This window comes from Barbus barbus (assembly GCF_936440315.1).
Source record: "Barbus barbus genome assembly, chromosome: 26".
Lineage (NCBI taxonomy): Eukaryota > Metazoa > Chordata > Actinopteri > Cypriniformes > Cyprinidae > Barbus > Barbus barbus.
Genome location: NC_136754.1, coordinates 136,452 through 149,645, shown reverse-complemented (window position 1 = coordinate 149,645; position 13,194 = coordinate 136,452). Strand labels below are relative to the sequence as shown.

Below are 13,194 nucleotides of genomic sequence, written 5' to 3'. Positions count from 1 at the left end.
TCCTTCCACTTTCTCTCAAGACTGTCGGTATGTTGACTTGCTTTTGTTTCTGTAATCAGACGGCGTACATATATACATATATATATATATATATGTTAACAGTACTGTGTTATTAAAGATGCATGAGTGAGTGTTAGAGCTCAAACATCATCTACTGCAAAACATCCACTATACTGCCTGTTATATCACCTCAAATAAAGACGTGAAAGAACAAAACAGAAATGCATATACTTTTTATGCATAAGTTGCAACAAAACTATTTGATTCGCAAATGTCTGAAAAGAAAATCAAAAGTTGGTAATTATAGGCTAGAATCTTTTACTTTGCATCAGCAATTGATTCAGCAAAAAAAATCAGACGTTCATTCAATAAACAGTGATAATGTGGAGGTGGAAATGTACAAATTTGCTGCAGAAACAAATATTTTCACTTTTTTGAATGCAGGTGTGAATATATTTATAAGCAGTCATTTTTACAACTCTGCAAGCTGTTTTTCCTCAGCAGGGATGATACTGGTACTTTTCTCCTAGTGTGATCAAAAACAGTATTTCAGGGGTCTTGCATGGATCTATTGAACACAAAGTCAAAACATCTGTATATTTGATTCTGATGTAATGGGATCTGTATATTTAACAGCTGTGGCGGAGAATAAAATGTTTTCTTTAAAAGACTGATAATGGAAGTGTTAGGGATTTAATTCCTATTTTATTCTCTTAAAATAATATGCTGATGTTGACATATATATATATATATATATATATATATATATATATATATATATATATATATACAGTACTGTATGTCCTGAGTGTGCTCATGGTTCTATGAAGGTCAAGACCTGAGAGGAGACTGGAATGAGTGTCATGAATCCCGTAGCCATAAACTGGGAAAACTGTCAGCTGCAAGTCAGGCCATTATGAGTGGAACCAATCAAATTGTTATTAGTTGCTTTAAACATGATCATCAGCTTTTGTCTTCTCCAGATGTTAACTGATGGACTGGAGTGGTGTGGATTATTGTGGTGTTTTTATCAGCTGTTTGGACTCTCATTCTGACGGCACCCATTCACTGCAGAGCATCCATTGCTGAGACACTGATGCAGAGACACATTTCTACAAACCTGATGAAGAAATAAACTCCTCCTGATCTTGGATGGTCTTAGGGTGAGTAAATTTTCATTTTTGGCTGAACTATTCCTCTAAGTCAGATACAATTTGTTTAAAAATGTCTATGAGAGCTGACCAGTAAAGACTGGTACTCTTCAGTGCGAGTGACACACAGAGGGCACACACACACACACACACACACACACACACGTCAGCTTCACCAACACAAACACATTCATCTGTTCTCTCTTCACTTCAGCAGCAGCTCCAGGTCAAGGTGCAGCTCGTGTCGAAGGATCATCTCAGCCAAATCTGCAGGTACATAACATTATAATTAATAGAATAAATAATTATATATGAAATATCTTTACTTTAAAAATTAAAAATTGCATATTATAATCAGTATGTGCATTTATGGACACAATGTGCTAAAACGTAGCAACGATTATCAAGCAAATAAGGGATTGAAGAAAAATATTCTTATAAATCTGTTTAGGACAGTAAAGATTAAAACTACCGTGCACCATGGACGAGACTGTGAGACTTGGAGATTATCATAAACCATAATCTCTCCGTTAGTACAGTTACACAGTGTTCTTACAGGAGCGTCAGCAGCTGCTTTCAAGCTCTGTTCTGTTTTAAAATAGAGCGCACACCTAAAGAGATGAAGGCATTTCAAAGCTGTGATCTGATGCTTTTGTTGTGCCGCCCTTCGACATTTCAATCGGAGATCATTTAACCCTTTCAACACTCTGTTGCTATTCATGTGTGTTTTCATGTGTATCTGATGAGCAGTAAAATGTTGAATATGTGCTGGGTTAAACAAAAATATAGTCGTCAAATTAAACATTATTTTTGCAGTGCTTGCAAATGAATTTATATGGAAACCCATTTCCACCAGATAAGAAAAAAATCTTGCAAAATGACAAAATTCAAAATAATGATATATTCAATTATGAGATTATTACATACTAAATCATTAATATGACATAAGTCAATTGTCAGCTTTATCATAATTTTTCATAATTCTTAACTGACTTAGTATGTCATTTTTATCTCAATTATGAGATAAAAGTTGAAATTATTGCATACTAAGTCAATTATGCGGTAAGTTATAATTATGATTACTAAGTCAATTATGATAGTAAAAAATTATGGCATTTAGCCATTTATGCCATAATTTTGATTATGTCAGAATTATTATTTTATCTCATAAGTGTAACGGTTGGTGGTTGTAGTAATCGGCGCCCACGATGATGAATAACAAAAGATATCTTTATTTAGCATCAACTCACATAAAACCATTGTAAACTTAAGATCCGACAAGGATTGGGACAAAACTGAATGCTTATAAAGAAACAGGAAACAAAGGAGCAAACTAGATAATTAATCAAACACAGGTGACAAGACTAAATGATGATTACTAATGAACTAAATCAGAACAGGAACTACCAAATAAGGTCAAAACAGAACTGAAAGGAAAACCGACATGTGACAGATATCGCCCCCCTCCCGGTAGGTGCATCCCGCACCGTAACAGTAACATCGGGGAGGGGGGGCGGGCGTCCTGGAGGCTGGCATAGGATCAGGACAGGGAGGAGAACAGGGAAGCCTCCAGGGCGGATCAGGGGCCTTGGGAGGCCATGGCGGGACTGGAGATTCGGGAGGCCATGGCGGGACTGGAGATTCGGGAGGCCATGGCGGGACTGGAGATTCGGGTGGCCTTGGCGGATCGGGATCCTTGGGCGGCCATGGCGGGTCGGGGTCCTCGGGAGACCATGGCGGATCGGGGTCCTCGGGAGACCATGGCGGATCGGGGTCCTTGGGAGGCCATGATGGATCTGGATCCTTTGTGGCCTTGGCCTTTGGCCTGGCCACACAAACTGCGGCTATATGGCCCCCCCCCAAAATTTCTTTGGGAAAGTTCCCCTCTGGGGGCCACATTGGAGGAGCGGGCTCTTGAGGGCGCTCTGGAGGAGCGGGCTCTTGAGGGCGCTCTGGAGGAGCGGGCTCTTGAGGGCGCTCTGGAGGAGCGGGCACTTGAGGGCGCTCTGGAGGAGCGGGCACTTGAGGGCGCTCTGGAGGAGCGGGCACTTGGAGGCGCACGGGAGGAGCGGACTCGTGGGGGCGCACGGGAGGCGCGGAGCTGGACGGAACCAGCGGAGACGAAGGAGAGCTGGACGGGACCAGCGTAGATGCAGGAGGGCGCTCTTGCAGCGCGGACTTTCGAGGGCGCTCTTGCAGCGCGGACTTTCGAGGGCGCTCTTGCAGCGCGGACACTTGGGGGCGCTCTTGCAGCGCGGACACTTGGGGGCGCACGGGAGGCGCGAAGCTGGATAGAACCAGTGGAGACGAAGGAGAGCTGGACGGGACCAGCGGAGACGCAGGAGGGCGCACTTGCAGCGCGGACACTTGGGGGCGCTCTGGCAGCGCGGATTCAAAGGGACGCTCTTGTAGCGCGGACATTAGAGGGCGCACGGGAGGCGCGGGGCTGGACGGGACCAGCGGGAACTCAGGTGAGCTGGACGGGACCAGCGGGAACTCAGGTGGGCTGGACGGGACCAGCGGGAACTCAGGTGGGCTGGACGGGACCAGCGGGAACTCAGGTGGGCTGGACGGGACCAGCGGGAACTCAGGTGGGCTGGACGGGACCAGCGGGAACTCAGGTGGGCTGGACGGGACCCTCTTGCGAGGTGCAGGGATAGGAGGGCACAGACGAGGAGCAGGCACTGGATGGCACTGGCGAGGAGCAGGCACTGGATGGCACTGGCGAGGAGCAGGCACTGGAGGGACTGACATGCCCTCAAACTCTATCAAAATCCCTACCGGCACCTGCTTTTCCTTCCTCGGTGGTTCAGGGTGAACCGTTATAGGCGGCGGGATCCTCTCCAGCGCGGACGGCGCAACGTTCATCGCCCTTAGCGGCGGAATCCTCCTCGCCGCGGGCGGAAGATTCATCGGCGTCTCAGGCGGGACGAATTTCTTTTGGGCGGTGGGTATGGGCGAGCGGCGAATGGCGACCCGTTCTCCCCAAAACGGGTGGCCTGGGTAAGCCGCGACAGGCAGCCCAACATCCCACGTAGAACGGGCAGGGGCGAGCCGCGAACGGCGGCGTGAACCCCCGCAAACGACGGGCACAAGCTCAAGCATCTTGAGCGTTGATCTCGTCTTTAGTTGGCGGTCGGATCTTCTGTAACGGTTGGTGGTTGTAGTAATCGGCGCCCACGATGATGAATAACAAAAGATATCTTTATTTAGCATCAACTCACATAAAACCATTGTAAACTTAAGATCCGACAAGGATTGGGACAAAACTGAATGCTTATAAAGAAACAGGAAACAAAGGAGCAAACTAGATAATTAATCAAACACAGGTGACAAGACTAAATGATGATTACTAATTAACTAAATCAGAACAGGAACTACCAAATAAGGTCAAAACAGAACTGAAAGGAAAACCGACATGTGACAATAAGTCTGACTTTCTCATAATTATGACTTTTACTTATTATGACTGTCACAATTTTGACAATTTTGTCTTTTTATCTCATAATTTCTACTTTGTCTCATGAGATGACTTTCTCACAACTGACTTTCTCATAATTTCATATTTTAGTCAATTATTACACATTGTTTTTATTTTTGACACTTTTTCGTAATTTTGAGATTTCACTTTTTATGCAATAATTATGACGTTTTGTCATAAGCTTGACTTTTTAATTCTGATTTTTGACTTTTTATTCTAATTTGTTTTTACTTTTGATCTCAAATTAGAAATGTAAATTCGAAAAAAAGGTCTGAATTGCGACAAACTCGCAAAAACACTTTATAAATACCATAATTTTGACTATCTCGTAATTCTATAGTTTTCCGTAGTATGGCATGATTTTAACTTTTTACTCTCATTTATGATTTATATACTCACTTCTTATGTCAATTATAATATTTTTGTCATAATTCTGACTTAATATCAAATTTACTTAATACATAGACGATAAAGAATCAACTTGATGAAGCTCAAACTCAAAACACGCAGTCACAAATCAGCGCATGCAGTTCTTCTGTCTCTAGTCTGTCTCAGTTTGTTCTGTTTCTTCATGTCATTCCAGACAGACTGGATGATGATCAGATCAAAACTCTGTGTGGAGCACAACAATCTCACTGGATTATTACAATTAATGGCAAAATTAATATTTGGAAATGTAAACTGATATTTCTTCCTGACAAACTACAGCAAAAGATTTTTTTAAACCATTTTTTTAGCTGCTGAAAATACTAGTGTTCTAATCATTTTGGCTGCCCACCACTGTATAAACCTGCAATTGCAAGAAAAAAACATAATTGTGAGAGAAAACGTTGCTATTACATGTTTTAAACTTGAATTGACTGTGATTTTGCTTTCATTGACGCAGTCATGACAGAGTCACCGGATTACCTGTTAGACGACAGTCCGCTCATCAGCGCCGCTCAGCTGGGAAAACTGCGCTTGGTTCGTCTTCTGGTGGAAGGAGGAGCGCAGGTCAACGAGAGAAACCAGCGAGGAGAGACGCCTCTGCTGGCCGCCTGCCGAGCTCTGCGGGGTGATCAGTCCGGATCCAGCATGCTCAGACTCATTCAGTATCTCCTCCACAACCAGGCTGACCCGAACATCCAGGACAAGACGGGCCGCACGGCTCTGATGTACGCCTGCATGGAGCGCGCCGGGCCGGACGTGGCGTCGGCTCTGACCGCGGCGGGTGCTGATCCCAGTACAGAGGACTACGCCGGAGCCTCGGCCCTCGTTTATGCTATTAACGCCCACAATCAGGACACACTTACAGTGCTGATGGACGCCTGCAGAGCTCGGGGACGAGACATCATCATTATAGCCACCGATCTGAGCTGTGACCCGAACACCCCTCCGTCGCTCGACAGCTCGCCCGTCTCCTGCATGTCGCCCTCCGACATCGAGCTCAAGACCAACTCTCCCAACTCTGAGGGCGAGAACATCTTTAACTTTCGAGGAGGCGGGCAGGCTTCTCCTGTCCTCCTGAGGAGCGAGACTCACTGCCGGCAGCGTTTGCGCTCGGAGCCTTGGCTGGCCATCCAAAACCTGGCGCATCTCAGCCAGAGCTACGAGAAAAACACAGAAGAGGAGGAAAACCAAGAGGACGGGTGTTCTCTTCCCTCCTGTGAGTTACAAAAAAATGATTTCTTCTTCTTTTAACTTTATTTTTATATAATAAAGCAAGATACAAACAATGAACTAAACATCCCTTGACGAAAAATTCACGAATATTAATTTATAGTAAATACTATAGTGTTTTTGAACCACACTATTGTAAAGTAGTCTACTTGAATTAATTTGATGTGGTAATTAGTGCTAGCATCCCACCTGGAGGGTAGAAACTCAGGGTTATCTGCTATGGACATAGCTCTTGATAAAGGTTGCCACTCCTCTTGTCTTTTGTTTTTTTTAACTGTTGTCCAAACTCTTAAGAGTTTGCTTAACCCAAATATTTTTAAATTAGATTTTTTTCTGAGATTGGGGTGTATTAAAGCCCAGGTGAAAAAAGTGCACTTCCATAATATACCTAAACTTCTCTATTTTCACACACTAATTTTGTACTTAATTGGCCTATACTAAAAATGATTCTTTAGTAGTTCTTAGGATAAACTTAAGATCATCTAAGTGTACTCAACTGTGTTAATTTGGGACACCATGAATATTAACTAAAATGTGCTTTTAACATACTATCTCTGTATTTAAAAAATAAATGTATTTAATTATCACTTGTAGTACACTTGAACCCATCTTTCATACACTAGTACACCCAAGTGTACTACAATTTAAGTGGTGACTAAATAGATTTTGTAAATACAGCAATAGTATGTTCAAAGCCAATTTTAGTTCATATTCATGGTGTCCCAAAATTATACTACTTATGACCCCAAAAGCACTCATGAGTAGCACAGGTATATTTGTAGCAATAGCCAACAATACATTGTATGGATCAAAATTATACATTTCTCTTTTATGACAAAAATCATTAGGATATTAAGATCATGTTCCATCAAGATATTTAGTAAATTTCCTACAGTAAATATATCAAAACTTTATTTTTGATTAGTAATATGCATTGCTAAGAACTTAATTTGAACAACTTTAAAGGAGATTTTCTCAATATTTAGATTTTTTTGCTCCCTCAGATTCCAGATTTTCAAATAGTTGTATCTCAGCCAAATATTGTCCTATCCTAACAAACCATACACCAATGGAAAGATTATTTATTCAGATTGTATAATCTGATTGATGTATAAAGATTGATGTATAAATCTCTATAAATTGACCCTTATGACTGGTTTTGTGGTCCAAGGTCACAATTAAGTACTAAATAATCATTTTTAGTAGGCCTACATTAAGTACAAAATTAGTGCACATTATGAAAGTGCACTTTTTTTTCACCTGGGAGACTAGTGCTGAGAAAAGGGCCCCGTTCCATGTTAACCCATCCTGTTTCCAACAAACAGATTTGAAGTTTAAATCCGAATCAGAGCAGCTGCAGAGCAGAAGAAACACGCTTCCAGATCTTCTTCAGCCACCGGCCCTTAAACTCACGCTGTCCGGATCCGACACTCACTTGCACCGGGATCCCTGCGCTTCCAGGTTCCCTTCCATCTACAGGAGCAGTTCTCTGTTGCTGGCGCCTCCCGACGGGCTTCACGAGCTCCACACAGCGAACAGAAAGAAGGAGAGAGCTCACGGCGGATTCTTGCCTCCTCTTCCCAGTGTTTCCGTGAGGAACGTGTGCAGAGATCCCATCCCAGCCTCAGCTCCTCTCAGACGGGAAGCTCACGGTCCGTCCCGCCGTCACTCGGTTCAACTCGAGCAAATAACACAGAAGGAAAGCTCGGAGATGCTCTACCTGTTGTGAAGTGTCTTCCAATAAAACCAAGACAATTACACTACCAGTCAAACCTTTCGGAACAGTAAGATTTTTAATGCTTTTTTAAAGAAGTCTCTTCTGCTCACCAAGCCATTTATTTGATACAGCATAAAATTTTGAAATATTTTTTTCTATTTAAAATAACTGTTTTCTATTTGAATATATTTTAAAATGTAATTTATTTCTGTGATTTCAAAGCTGATTTCAAAGAAATCATTCTGATTTGCTGCTCAAAAACTTTTATTATGTTGAAAACAGCTTAGTGGATTTCTAAGAGGTTTCTTTGATGAATAGAAAGTTCAAAAGAAAGCAATTATCTGAAATAGAAATCTTTTGTAACATTATATAAATGCATTTATCATCACTTTTGATTCCTTACTAAATAAAAGTATTAATTTCTATAATTACTTTTGACTGGTAGTGTACATATCATTAATACACCGTTTTAGAGAAATAAATAAGAAAAAAAAACAGCATTTGATCAGATCATTATGTTTAACTTCTCAGCTTTTGGTCATAAAAATAAAGCCACTAAAGAAAGCAGACAATTAAATCACTTGAACCTGTAAAACACTGTTTGAAGATAAATACATGGAAAAATCTTGTTTTATTGTTGGTTATTAATAAAAACATTTTGCATCTAAAAACAGTTCATCGTGTTCAACTTCTCAGCGTTTGCTCATAAAAATAAAGCCAACAAACATTGATTTCCTTTCCAGCTGCTATAAAATCATGTGTTTTTCTGAAGCACAATCTGAACAAATACAATAAAAGATTTCATATCATAAGTCAACATGAAACCACATTTGCAGCTCATTTTACTCCCATAATTTGATGTATTGCAAGTTAAATGCATCAATAGGATTTACAATCATATTTAAATTTACATAATGCATTTTTCTTGCATGAATACTTACATTAAGACAGCGAGGTCATACAGACAATAAACAAACCTGTTAATAAATCTGAATATAAGAATGTTTAATGAGAAAAAACCTAAATGTGAGGCAGTAATGTGAATGTTGAATTACTGAAAGAACATTTAAAAACATAAAAATGACACATATCAAGTCATATTCATCAATACAGGTTTGATATTAAAGATGCTCTCTACAGGAACTCATGCTGAATTTAACCCTGGGTTAACAGCTTTAGTAAACCTTTGGCCACTTTTTAACCCTGGGTAAAGCAAAGTTCCACAACTGCAACTTGAAACAAGGCCAAATCTGAACTGCGGCCCAAAAAGATGAAACAATGTTGCAACAGAATGCAAAGACAAACAGACAACCAATCATAAACTCCACAGCACTTACCTCATTAAATATTCATGAGCTCTGTATAGTCAGAAACAATTGTGCATCTGTTGGAAACCACTAAAATAGTGCAACGGTGTTAACTGGAGTACAGAGAGTATTATTTCTGCTGCATGTGTCAGAAGAATCTAATGGATGAGCAGTTATTAAAACGAGCTCATTAACATGCAAATATGCTCATGAACTCAGGGTTAATTCAGATTTTAATTACATTTTTCCCCCAGTTACTAATGTAGTTTTTGAATTAATTTTGAACTGTTTTCTTTTGTATTGTAGTTAAAGTTTCAATCATTTTTCTGTGTTTGTGTCATGTTTTAAATATGTCTATATAGTTTTAATTAACGTTTAGTTATTTTACATAGTTAAACTAAATAAAAATTACAAATGCTGACTTGGCAACTAGCTAAAATAAGATAAATTTGATTTCAGGTAGAGTTTATTTCAAGTAATGAAATTAGTTTATTTAACAGTTTTAGTTTACGATAACAAACCTGATGCTTTAACATTTTATTTCTGTTAATGTTTATTTAATTTCAAGTAATTTAAATTAATGGTTTTATTTTTAAATTAACGATAATAACCCTGATGTGACGAGATTTTAGATGGGAAGATTTAAAAAAATATATATTTCAGTAAAAGTTCATCTTAAAAGTAAGGAAAGCTGTTTTATGGTTTTACTTTTGGATTTATCTGTATTAACCATGGGATTTGTGCAATTGTTGCAAACGTGATTGACATTATTTTCACGCTACATATTAACAAATGTGTCAAACAGGCCGTAAAGCAGATATGCAGAACTCTTTTACAAGACAGAGTTTAATAGCAACACAGTTACAATATGCAGAAATCTCACTTTGAGACAGGATAAAGCGCTGGGGTCATGTGCAGACGCATGTGTCTGAGACAGTCGTCCTGTCTGGAGAAGGTTTCCCCGCACAGCTGACAGCGGAAGGGTTTCTCGCCTGTATGCACTCGTCTGTGTGATCAAACGCATCCGCTGCGTGAAGCCCTTCCCGCATTCCTCGCAGCAGAACGGTTTGGGCCGCGAGAACGAGAATGCCACGGAGTCGCCGGATCCGGATGAGTGCTCCTGTCGAGGAAGATTCGATACGTACTCAACGTCTCCAGAAGCGCCGAAGCCGAACGAGAACAAACCGGATGAAGCCTGAGCCCCCGGATCCTCCATCATCATCACGTATGGATCTGGAAACATCTGGGAACGCTGCTCTATCAGACTCTCCGGATCGTCGAACGCTTTCGAACTCCACGAGTTTCCGTCGTCGCTAAAACTAATAGTTCCAGCTTTATTTTAATTGTGATTAAACGTTTGACAGCACTAATATATATACATATATACACATACACAGTCGTGCTCATAAGTTTACATGCCCCTTGCAGAATGTGCAAAATGTTAATAATTGAAACAAAATAAGAGGGATCATGAAAATTGCATGTTATTTTTATGTAGTACTGTCCTGAATAAGCTATTTCACGTAACAGATGTTTACATAAACTCCACAAGACAAAATATGTGAATTTATATTCTAAAAATGTTTAAATAAAAATAGTTTACATACCCCTGAGTCTTAATACGATGTGTTATTTCCTGGATGATCCACGACTGTTTTTATATTTAGTGATAGTTGCTCATGAGTCCCTCGTTAGTCCTGAGCAGTTTAACTGCCTGCTGTTCTTCAGAAAAATCCCCCAGCTCCTGCATATTCTTTGGTTTTTCAGCATCTTCTGCATATTTGAACCCTTTCCAACAGTGACTGTATGATTTTGAGATCCATGTTTTGACACTGAGGGACTCATGAACTATTACAAAAGGTGAAAACATGTACTGATGCTCAAGAAGGCCACACCATGCATTAAGAGAGGGGGGGTGAAAACTTTTGAACAGGATGATGATGTGTAAATTCTTCTCATTTTGTTTAATGATAATATTTTTTCATTTAGTACTGGAAGCTACATAAATGCAATTTACCCTGATCATCCAATTAAAAACAAGTTTAATGAGTTGTGTGGACTTCTTGAGCATCAGACAGTACATGTTTTACAATGAAATAAAGCACACACCCAGCAGGACTGCAGGCTCACTCGTGTCCATGATCTCCACCTGTACGCCCATAGAGCATCTGTCCGCAGAGAGTCTCTGTAGCTCGGTCTCAGTGAGCAGCAGCCGCGTCTTCAGTCCCCGGATCTCCTGATGAAGAGCAGCAGCGTCTTCCTCCAGCAGCTGACAGATCTGTAACCTCGCTGCCGAGCTCATCTCGCTGCTAAACACTCTGCGCTTATATCACTAGATAGAAAACACACCTGAGTCCAGATGAAGGGGCGGAAACTCCTTTGGGGAAACATCCGTCAAAATAAAAGTCCCTGTATTATTTATTTAATACTGGGCGTTAGCTAGAGAATCTCTGTTAAGTTTTATTTTATTAATTTAATTTACATTTCTTCTTATTACATTATTTACTTATTGGACATATTGCTGTTTGAGCATCTCTGTATTAATTTTATTAATTTAATTTAGTGCTGTCAAACGATTAATCGCGATTAATCACATTCAAAATAAATGTTTCGTTTACATAATATATGTGTGTGTGTACTGTGTATATTTATTATACACACACACATGCGCGTATATATTTAAGAAAAATATGTTATATTTGTATATTAAATATATTTATATATATAATATCAATTATATAAATACAGTATCTAACAGAAGTGAGTACACCCCTCACATTTTTGTAAATATTTTATTATATCTTTTCATGTGACAACACTGAAGAAATGACCCTTTGCTACTCACTTTTGTGTCCAGCGGTTTAGACATTAATGGCTGTGTGTTGAGTTATTTTGAGTTATTTTTATTTTGTAAATATTTTCTAAATATATACTGCATGAGTGTGTATTTATATATGCATAATAAATATACACAGAACACACACATATATTATGTAAACAAATACTTTTATTTTGAATGCGATTAATCGCGATAAATCGTTTGACAGCACTAATTTAATTTTATTATTTATTTTTGAACATAATCCTGTTGTTTGAGCATCTCTGTGTTTTATTTAAATTTGACTAATTATTGGATTGTTTTTTATTATTTAGTACTGCACATAGTAGTTGTTAGTTTAAGCATCTCTATATTAAGTTTAATTTGGATTAGTTTTCTTTGATTTTATTACTGAACAGAACTGTTGTTTGAGCATCTCTGTATTAAATTTTATTCATTATTCAATTATTTATTGTTGCACTTAATTTATATTTGAATTCAATTTCATTTATTTTTGGGTTATTCATCATCAGAAATATTACTGTTGTTGGCGCAAGCATCTCTACATTAGTTTGATTTATTTACTCTGACATTCATTAGAATTTGAGTTGATCAATTTACACAATGCAAATGAATCTGTAGATCAAACAAACCACACAGAATCAAACACACACACAGTCCTGCAATACATAACAATAACAGTGTAAATCACAGCACTCCCTTCCCATGATCCATTAAGACACGAGAGGACTTTATCCATCAGAAAGTCATGGATTTTTATTGTCAAGCGCAAAATGGTGCTCCCATATTAAATAATCCACACAATCAAAAAATACAACAAAACAGCATAGCACAAGTTTTACAGGTCATAAAATGAAAAAGTTAGTGCTGTCAAACGATCAATCGCATCCAAAATAAAAGTTTTGTTTACATAATATATATGTGTGTATACTGTGTATATTTATTATGTATATATAAATACACACACACGCATGTATATATTTAAGAAAAATATGTTATGTTTATATATTAAATATATTTATATATTATAAATTGTATGA

At 39.1% G+C, this 13,194-nt stretch overlaps 1 protein-coding gene across 1 annotated transcript; it reads left to right on the top strand.

Moving 5' to 3' along the window:
- Window positions 1-1,314: 1,314 nt before the first annotated feature.
- On the top strand, window positions 1,315-8,674 carry LOC306846053 (ankyrin repeat domain-containing protein 34B-like). Its single transcript, XM_079379134.1, has 3 exons — window positions 1,315-1,424; window positions 5,519-6,277; window positions 7,617-8,674. The coding sequence occupies exons 2-3, from the start codon at window positions 5,521-5,523 to the stop codon at window positions 8,018-8,020; spliced, it is 1,161 nt and encodes a 386-aa protein (XP_079235260.1). The 5' UTR covers window positions 1,315-1,424; window positions 5,519-5,520; the 3' UTR covers window positions 8,021-8,674.
- The last annotated feature ends 4,520 nt before the right edge of the window (window positions 8,675-13,194 follow it).

Excerpts from the sequence above, each read along its gene's own strand:
- LOC306846053 (XM_079379134.1), top strand. The coding sequence starts at position 5,521 with ATGACAGAGTCACCGGATTACCTGTTAGACGACAGTCCGCTCATCAGC. Across the intron at positions 6,278-7,616 it reads CGGGTGTTCTCTTCCCTCCT|ATTTGAAGTTTAAATCCGAA; the intron begins GTGAGTTACAAA and ends TCCAACAAACAG.